Source organism: Syngnathoides biaculeatus, chromosome 5, assembly GCF_019802595.1.
Source record: "Syngnathoides biaculeatus isolate LvHL_M chromosome 5, ASM1980259v1, whole genome shotgun sequence".
In the NCBI taxonomy this organism is placed as follows: Eukaryota; Metazoa; Chordata; class Actinopteri; order Syngnathiformes; family Syngnathidae; genus Syngnathoides; species Syngnathoides biaculeatus.
Window position 1 is genome coordinate 22516204 of NC_084644.1, and position 9765 is coordinate 22525968.

At 39.6% G+C, this 9765-nt stretch overlaps 1 protein-coding gene across 5 annotated transcripts in view; it reads right to left on the reverse strand.

Moving 5' to 3' along the window:
* The window catches only part of LOC133501064 (zinc finger protein 236-like), a 51283-nt gene that overhangs the window by 38790 nt on the left and 2728 nt on the right, over positions 1-9765 (reverse strand). For 4 of the 5 annotated variants that reach the window (XR_009795089.1, XM_061820501.1, XM_061820498.1 and 1 more), the window contains exons 2-10: positions 9329-9462; positions 7078-7242; positions 6824-7002; positions 6484-6614; positions 5597-5769; positions 2549-2671; positions 1501-1668; positions 356-536; positions 2-274 (exon numbers count right to left, since the gene is read on the reverse strand). Coding sequence is in view for 4 of the 5 variants with exons in the window: in XM_061820501.1 (XP_061676485.1) it covers positions 2-274; positions 356-536; positions 1501-1668; positions 2549-2671; positions 5597-5769; positions 6484-6614; positions 6824-7002; positions 7078-7242; positions 9329-9462 (1527 nt within the window). In the remaining variant the exon portion in view is untranslated. Of the gene's footprint in view, position 1; positions 275-355; positions 537-1500; positions 1669-2548; positions 2672-5596; positions 5770-6483; positions 6615-6823; positions 7003-7077; positions 7243-8569; positions 8630-9328; positions 9463-9765 lie in introns of those variants that run through there. The other variant, XM_061820500.1, reaches the window with a different exon arrangement.

The following is a 9765-nucleotide window of genomic DNA, read 5'->3' on the forward strand; positions in this document are numbered from 1 at the left end:
CCTGTATGCAGTCGCATGTGTACCTTCATGCTGCCAGAAGTAGAGAAGCACTTAAGGCAGCACTGACACTCAAACGCCTTGATGCCTGTGTGAGTTTGCATATGGGCCGTTAGGGTACTCTTGACAGCAAATGCTCGAAAGCACTGTTTGCACTTGAAAGGTTTCTCATGGGTATGAATGCGGATGTGGCGGACAAGGTCACTGGGCTTCTTAAATTCCTTGGAGCAGTAAGGGCATCCGTGCCAGCGGATGCCATTTATCTCCCTGATGGAGCCTAGGAATAGAAGTTAACAATGAAGCCGGCATTTCCATCAATTGTACCTTTATCCATAATCAATCAGTTCTGCTTCCATACCTGGCATTTGTACAGGTTTTTTGAAAATGCTTCTTTTTCTCTCTCTGACAGGTTTGTCAAGAAACGGTGTTTTTTTCATTCCTACAGTAGTGCCATCAGATATCTGGTTCTGAGTTGCTCTGGCATTGGCATCAACATTCTGAGTTGGGGCTACACTCAGCCCACTGTTCTCTAGAGCTTGCTATAAAAACAAATCTTAATTAGCTGAAAAATCAACATTGAAACACACTTTTAACTTTAGAGTTCTAATGAGGGTGGATTAGTCTAGAGCAGTGGTCTCAAACTCAATTTACTTCGTGGTCACTGGAGGCAGCGCCCGGAAGAGGCTGGGCCGCAGTGTTGGCGCACATGCACTCGCAGCCAATTTCAAATAGAAATTTAAAGGGAAATTCAATCTCCTCAAACATCTTTTCTTAAAAAAAAGTTAAACACATTGAGCTAAACTAGGAGGCAGCACAGTGGTGCAACTGGTTAGACCATTGGCCTCACAGTTCCAAGGTCCAGGATTCAAATCCCGGCCCCGCCTCTGTGGAGTTTGCATGTTCTCCCCGTGCTTGCATGAGTTTTCCCCGGGCATTCTGGTTTCCCCCCACATACCCAAAAACATGCATTAATTAAGGACTCTAAATTGGCCTTCAGTGTGATTCTGAGTGTGACTGTTGTCTGTCTCTACGTGCCCTTCGATTGGCTGGCAACCAGTTTAGAGTGTACCCCATCTGTAGTTCGGTGATACCTGAGATTGGCACCAGCACCACCGCAAACCTGGTGAGGATAAGCGGCTCGGAAAATGAATGAATGAAAAAAGATAAAGATGCTTCTGTCAACAAGTTGTGTACAAAACTACAAGTAAAACGTGACATGGCAACGCTGCTGTAATTTTCACTCAGAAAAATATTTTTTTGCTTGCACGTGCCCATATACCCCACCAAGATTGGTTGGCTTCGCAAACAGCACTGTAAAAGTGCCATTCATGTAAAACTCAAGGGCTGCACTAATGTTAAACTTTCATATTAAGTTGGGGCCACAAAATATCTTGTCGGCCGCGAATGACCCACTGGCCGCCAGTTTGAGACCACAGGTCTGGAGCATCTATTTTTGGAATTAGCCACCAGTATGACATATTGGGGCGAATGTTCTTGACACACCTGTAGGATGTCTTGGTTAATGGCGCTTTCCATGGTAACAGCTGGCTCTGGGGGTTGGGGCTGAGCTGTCTCCCCATTGACTTGCTCAGAGAGTTCTAGTAGCTGCTGGATGACATCTGTTACTGCCTCTCCACCATCTGATCCTGCAGGACCTGCTGTGTCTGTCTCCTAAACAGGGGTATGAATGTAGAAGCAATGAGAGACAAAGGTTGAGTAATCAGGGCATGGCATATTTTTAAAGATCTTAATGCAACAAGTCAACATAACTTGTTCAGAACATAACATAACTTCTTTCAGTGTAAACTCGTGGTACAGTATTGCACTGCAGCAAATTGAGAGGTTTTTATATGTTGGTTCCCTATTTAGCTACTCAAGAAGGGAAAATGCCTCATGGCACGGATACAGAGAAGGGCTGGGCAACTGTCACCAATGAAGGTGTAATCTGGCCACATATCAATGAATTTGTCCTCACAGATGTAGTTGCTGACAGCTTCACTGTGGGCTGCCATTTTTAAATCATGTGAATTGAGTTTTTCACTTTGCAGAGAAAAAAAATAAACACCATTCATCACAAGGGAACTTACAAGCAGAGAACTTACTGAAAATGACGCACACACAGCGAACTATATGCTGAGCAAATGTACAGTACTATAACAAATGACTTTGGTCAGTTGAAATCTTGTGTGTTATAGGCGTAACATATACAGAAACCTTTGTAGTGATATCCTGTTTATATTTATCCCGTTCTGGTACAAGATGGCGATTGATTGTTTATTGATTGTGTACAGAGCTGGCTGACTGAGTAGAGCGTCTGCCTCACAGTTCTGAGGACTGGTGTTCAAATCGAGAACCCACCGATGTGGAGTTTGCATGTTCTACCCGTGCCTGTGTGGGTTTTCTCCGGGCACTCAGGTTTGGATGTATAGTAATTAAGAAGTTACGAAACTGTCACAGAAACTACATAAGACAGCAAGAACTTTTTAACACATGCCACTATAACTCACCATTACACTAAAAATGTTTTTTTCTACGTGCTATGCTTGATTACCGAAGTGCTGGAAGGCACATCAATGACAGAGATGTGCATCTTGCCGATGTGTGCATTCAAACTGCCCAACTTCTTAAATACACAGCTGCAGTCCATACAGGGGAACAATGGCACACCTTTTGCCTATAAAAGAATCGCACCAGAACATACATTACATGACTGCATTCAAGTTGAACGTGTGAACCCTCGGTCAGGGGTAGGCAAATTTAAATTCTCAAAGAGAGACCGATTTCAAGCCTTATGACATCTAAAATTGAAATCAGCCCCCCTCTTTTTTTAATTTCTGCATGCAACAAAAATATTTGCAGATGCTGGTTGATACTCACTTTCAAATACAATATTAACTGTTTAAATAAACATGCATTAAATCCAAATATAAATAAAATACTTTTTCTTTTCTTTTCAGCTTGTCCCATTAGTGTGACATCCTTTTCCATCTGCACCAATCTTCTGCATCCTCCTTTCTAAAACCAACTGCCCTCATGCTGCCCTTTTTCATCACCCATGTTTCCTTCATCAACATTTTTATTCAAATATGCACCAATCACAACCCTCTCTCTGTCTTGGATGCACAAAGCTATTTCGTCCAGCTCCTTCCAGAATTTATCTTTCACCTCGAAGCAACATCCTATCAGTGAGGCATAGCCACTAATTATTTTGAACAAAACACGCTCAATATCAAGTTTCAGCCTTATTACTCGATCTGATACTATTTTCACCTCCCAGACATTCTTAGCTAACTCTTGCTTTAAAATCACCCTTACTCCATTTCTCTTCCCATTTACACCATATTAAAGTAAAATGAACCCTGCCCCTAAACATCTAGCCTTCCTGCCTTTCCACATGGTCGCCTGGACTCACATTATATATATATATATATATATATATATATATATATTATATATATATATATATATATATATATATATATATATATATATATATATATACACACACACACACACACACACACCTTTCTCCAAATCATCATGTCAACCAGCTCCTAAACTTTCCTTTCATAACAACATTCAAAGTCCCCACATTCAATCCCAGGTCTTGTGCTGCCCTCTTCTCTTTATGCCAGAAAAAACCCTTTCCACATTTCCTTCGTCTTCGATTCACAGTAGGTGAATCTCAACTGCCGCGCTATAGGTTAACAGCGCCGTGGGCACGACTGATCTGATCTGTAATTTTTTGGATGAATGTTCATTATATCTTGGTAAACTTTTAAGCCAGATGCCCTTCCTGACAGAACCTTCTGCATTTATCCGGGCTTGGGACCAGCCTAAAGTTTGCACTGGCTTGTGCCCCCATAGGGCTGTCCTATCTCGAATTTGTACAGTACAGTTCTATCTGTTAAATAATCATACAAATTGTTACAGTTACACCTGTATAACTGTCAATAAAAACTGAAAATTATAATACCTTTTTAATCACAGAATATTTGATGCCCCTATTGTTTCAGGGTTTAGGTTAGGTTCAGGGTCATGATTACATTGTGCAAGTGGTCACATAGTGTGGGCGGTTGGTTTGTATAGCAATGTGATTAGCGTTGAAAAAAATTAATCCATCCCATCCATTCATTTCCAAAGCCACTTATCTGCATAAGGGTCATGGGAGTACTGGAGCCTACCACAACTATCGTCGGGCAGAAGGTGGAGTACGTCCTGAACTGGTTCCCAGCCAATAACAGGGCACACAGAATCAAATTCAGCATCTCAAAATGCTAAGATTGGTTGGAATGGCCACCTCCATCTGAGAGCAACCCAGAAAGAATTTTAAAAATTGAATTATGGGTTCTGGAAAAATGTAGTTTTCGCCTTGTTGGGGAAAGTTTTTGTGTGATAAGTGTAGGAAACTCGGTCAAATAAATGGCTTCCAATTAAGGTAATAATGAAGTATTTCTCAACATATCCCTTTAACAATATCATTTTGTCTTCGTCATCGGGGAACTCCTTATCTTATTGGCTGACAATTTTTTGTTTAAAAATATCCATCGATCGATCATAGAGGCTGAAAGATTTTTATCGAGATCTTTTACTCTAAAAACTCAACACAAATGGAACATTATTGGTAAGAAAAGCAATGTGGGCAGTAGAATACGTAGGTCATTTACTTCAGCAATCAATTGGTTTTGCTTTGTGTATCTATTTGTTATGATTTACTTTAGAGCTACAGTATTTGTAGTGATCATTTCATTTTTTGCTTTAAAAAATTACAAAAAAAAAAATGGTTGGCACTTGTCAAGTTGCTTGTTTGTAAAAACACACTATATGCAGTTTGAAAAAACAAAATCACTCATTATATTCCCAAGATTTTTTACAATAATTAAAGAATTAACAAATAAATAATGTACTGTATTTATTTTCAATGTCAAGGAGTTTAGGTGGTGAGGAAGGAGGATGCTTAAACATGTCAGAAGATGCGCATGTGGTAAATGAGTGAAAGATAAGTCAACACTGTACAGGTAACATGGCTGTTCAACTGAAGCCACTGTGCTGTTCTGTATACTGCGACAGAGAGAAAATTTTAAGTTGTAAATGAACCAACAAGAGTCTACTTTATCACAGGTACAAAGACACCATTCTTGAGTTTGTGTGTGTGTGTTTTTTTTTTTTTCAACCAAGTGGAAAGTTTGAGATTTTTTTTTTGGTGTGAGGTAGACTTTACCCTATCTACTTAAGATAACTTGTCATGTTTGTAAACATCAAACCTTTTCCTTTCCTTCCATACGTGAGAGAAAATCCATTATTATTCTGAGCTTTGATTTTAGTCATCTCAAAAATTTGGTTGGATATTGCTTAAAACTATAAATGGCCATATTGTATACCACTGGGCATTTATTTATGATCCTGTAAATGTGTTACCAAGTTGAAGGAACAGGTTCTGAACACGTATGAACAAAGGATAAATGATGGACAAATGGATGGACTAAACAAATCGAAATGTAAAGAATTGTGGGTTGAAGACTGTAATTTGGAACTGAAAAACAACTTATAAACGTTCACAAATAACTAACATACAAAACTACTTATACTGCTCTTTTACCTCTGAATGAACTCTTTGGACATGAGAGTGCAGGTTCCCCTTTTGAGAGAAGGAAGCCGGACAAAAGATGCAGAGGTGAGGCTTTTCCCCAGTATGTCTCACCATGTGAGTTTGCAGCACCACCTTCTGATTAAAAGCCTTGCTGCAATGTGTGCATTTAAAGGGCCTTTCACCTGAGTAAAGATGATGTCAGATACATTAGGATGTATGCATTTTTCACAAATAATAAACACTGATACAACTAAAATCGTTACAGTCCAACACTTATTGCTCAAACTGTAAACCTTAAATCTGGTGAATCATCAAGAGTTTGTGAGAAAACATGGCTCAACAGCAAATATCTTATCCCATCAATACAAAATCCTAAAAAATAGAAAGTATCCTGCTGAAAGCATTCCCACATTTAATTGTGTTAATTTTCCAAGGTTTGTTTTGGAGCCAAAAGGTGTATAGTATCATTAGTTTCCAGTCATCACTGCCTGTAAAGTACCTGTGCAGCGCAGAACCATCATGCAAAAGCAGATGTGGACCAGTAGTGATAAGATCACCAAAAACAGTTTTGGGTTTCTACCTAAACCTAAAAAACCTAAACCTAAACCTAGACCTAACTCTAACCAAAGCAAGTAAGTGGGGCTCAAACTTAAAGACCTGTATGTGCCAAGGACCATTCAGTCCAGTAGCTGCGAGATCCCACTGTTGTAAATCAGATTTAAGACATGTCAACATCTTCTATGTATTACATTGCGATGTATGCCATTTCTGAAAGGTGGCCGGTTACAAGCATGAAAATATTTCATGTTCCAAGCGCAGAATAGCATCATGTTTTTTTACTCTTTAGTTTTTACAGCACAAACAAAATCATGCCGTTTTCTGTATGTCCCATTTACCTGTGTGTATCCGTATATGTCTGACAAGTTGGCTGGGCTTTTTGAATGCCTTTCCACAATGATGGCAGCTGTTGGTGAACCCACTGCGATCAATATTTTTTTTGTAATTTCTGGAGCTAGAGGATAACGGCCTGTAGGAAAGGATAACAAAAATTTGTGGAAAAAAATGTGTGAGAGCCTAAAAAAATCATTTTTTTCATGAACTTTACCACTGTAAAAGAACTTTTTACTTTCATAATACAATATTTGTATTGACGGATTGATCACTGCTATTATTTTGGAACAAGGCTAAGTTCCTTTGACTTTCCACTGTATTTTTTTTTCTTTGAAGATTCTTAACCTCATTCTGATGTGACACTTCATGTGCTCCTTGAGGTGTGCCGATGTCTTGAGCTCCTTCCTGCAGGTCTTGCAGGTGTAGACCTTGACACCGGACAACTCCTTGCGGTGGTCCTCCAAATGAAGAGAGAGCTGACTCTGAAGAACAAACTCATCTCCACATTCTGCACAGATCAGATTCTGCAGTGTTGCAAAAGAGAGAAAAGAATTAAAATTGAGATTAAATTCACTAATTTCATATGTCACTGAGCTCACCTCTTCCCTTTCGTGGAGCATAGTATGGGATTTGAGACTAGCAATGCGGGAGAACTTTTTATTGCATACAGGACAGGTGAAGTCAGACGTTGTGTGCGTAGACTTGTGGAGTTTGAGATTGAACTCCACATTAAACGTCTGTGGACACTGGTCGCATCGATGAGGCTGGAAAAAAAAAGGAGACAAAATATTATGGAATATATTCACACATTAGGGCCCTGCGGTGTACCCTTTTTGGTTTCTGTCCCTCACTATTGCATCTTTAAGCGCTTTCAGTTCAGGTACCATATACTGTATACAAACAGTAATACCATAATTATTTTTGTGTTTGATCCAAAAAGTGCAAATCAACCACAGAACAAAATCTTAAGACCTTGTGAAGATGATGGATGATGGTGGTAAGAAATTGCAATCATCCACGGTGAAACAAGTCCTGCACTAAAAGGCCATTGACCAAGAATGAAGCAATTATGCCGAAATAAACATAAAAAAATGACAGACTATAGTTTGCAAAAAGACACCAAGGCAAAGATCTTAACTTCTGTGGTCTAATGACTTCAGACAGTGTGACAAAAAATGAAATGTGTTTTTGCAAATTGTATGTAAACGTCTGGCTTCAAAACCCTGTGTGTGTGTGTTTCTCTCTTGCATCAGTAGTCAAACATGGTTCGCTCTCTCTCTTCTATTTCTTCTACTAATGTCTATTTTGTGTGTTTTTCTGTGTGTGTGTGTTTGTGTGTGCTTGCCGTGCACAGCTGGTTGAGCACAAAGCACTGGCAGTGGGATAGTCCTCATGAAGAAAATATATTAACGGCCATAAAATGCAAAATAATGGCGTGATCGTTCTCATATATACGGAGCTTGAAGTAGGCATAGTTAGCGATGTTCATATAAATTTTGCTGGCTGCTTTGGAACATTACCTGTAAGAACGAAATCTTGACATTTGACGACCATAAAATCCCAAACATTTAGGTGATTGTTTTGATATTTTCAGAAGCTTATGAGGGCATAGGTAGAGATGTGCATATACATTTTGGTGACGATTGCTTGCATTTCAGTGACAACTACGTAAAGGTTTTTTCACAATAGTTAGCATTTAGAGAGGACTCGCCAAAAGATCTCGAATGAAATCGAATAGTCTCCAGAAAATGTTGCAGAGACCTCTTCACAACCAGTGGAGACTTGAGTTGCAATCAGGTCACCAAATAGTCTACAGTCCTATGAGATAGGGACTCAATAATCGTGAGAAAGGTGAGGAATCAGCCCAGGACAACATGTCAGGACTTGATCAATGACCTGAAAAGAGCTGGGACCACCATTTCCAAGGTGACTGTTAGTAATTCTCTAAGACGTCATGGTTTGAAATCATGCATGGCACGGAAGGTTCCCCTGCTTTAACCAGCACATGTCAAGGCCCGTCTTAAGTTATGGGAGAAAGTTTTGTGGTCAGATGAGACCAAAATTGAACTTTTTGGTCACAATTCCACTAACCGTGTTTGGAGGAAGATGAATGACGAGTTCCATCCCAACAACACCATCCCTATTGTGAAGTATTGGGGTGGTAGCATCATGCTTTCGGGGGTGTTTTTCTGCACATGGGACAGGACGACTGCACTGTATTAAGGAGAGCATGACTGCGGCCATGTATTGTGAGATTTTGTGGGAACAACCTCTTTCCCTCTGTAAGAGCATTGAAGATGGGTCTTTCAACATGACAATGACCCGAAGCACACAGCCAGGAAAACCAAGGAGTGGCTCCGTAAGAGGCATATCAAGGTTCTGGCGTAGCCTAGCCAGTCTCCAGACCTAAACCCAAGACAAAATCTTTGGAGGGAGTCTGAAACACCATGTTTCTCAGCGACAGCCCAGAAACCTGTCTGATCTAGAAAAGATCTGTGTGGAGGAGTGGGCCAAAATCCCTCCTGCAGTGTGTGCAAACCTGCTGAACAACTACAGGAAACGTTTGACGTCTGTAATTGCAAACATAGGCTACTGTACCAAATATTAACATTGGTTTTCTCAGGCGTTCAAATATTTATTTTCAGCTGTAACACACAAATAAATTGTTAAAAAAAAAATCATACATTGTGATTTGTGGATTTTTCTTTTTAGATTAACACCCTCAGAGTGGACATGCACCTATGATGACAATTTCAGACCCCTCCATGATTTCCAAGTGCGAGAACTTGCCAAATAGCAGGGTATTCAAGTACTTATTTTCTTCACTTTATTTCAGGTCTTTCTTCTTACCTTGTCATTAATCTCATGCTCACGAAGATGCTTTTGCAGTTGGCTTTCCGTGGTAAATATCTGTGAACATATTGTGCACTTCTTCTCTTTGAATTCGGCATCACTGAAACCATCCACCTTATTTTCATTAGCATCTGCATTGAAAACAAAGAACACAACAACTACTTTTGCCAATTTTATCTCAGTTGAATGACCTTTTGCTTGAAAGCAATCCACACGGAGGGTTTTTATAGTACTGTGGTGCATTCAAAAGTCTATTTCCCTTGAGATTGGCACCAAACTACTATCTGTTCTTAGGTATTATTACAGAATCATGTTGCCCATCACTTTGACACTAATCTCATCCGCATCAGAATTTATTGATTAAACCAGTTAAACTATATACTACTGATGGTATTCTTTTTGCATCACACATATACAAACCAAAATTCCAATGA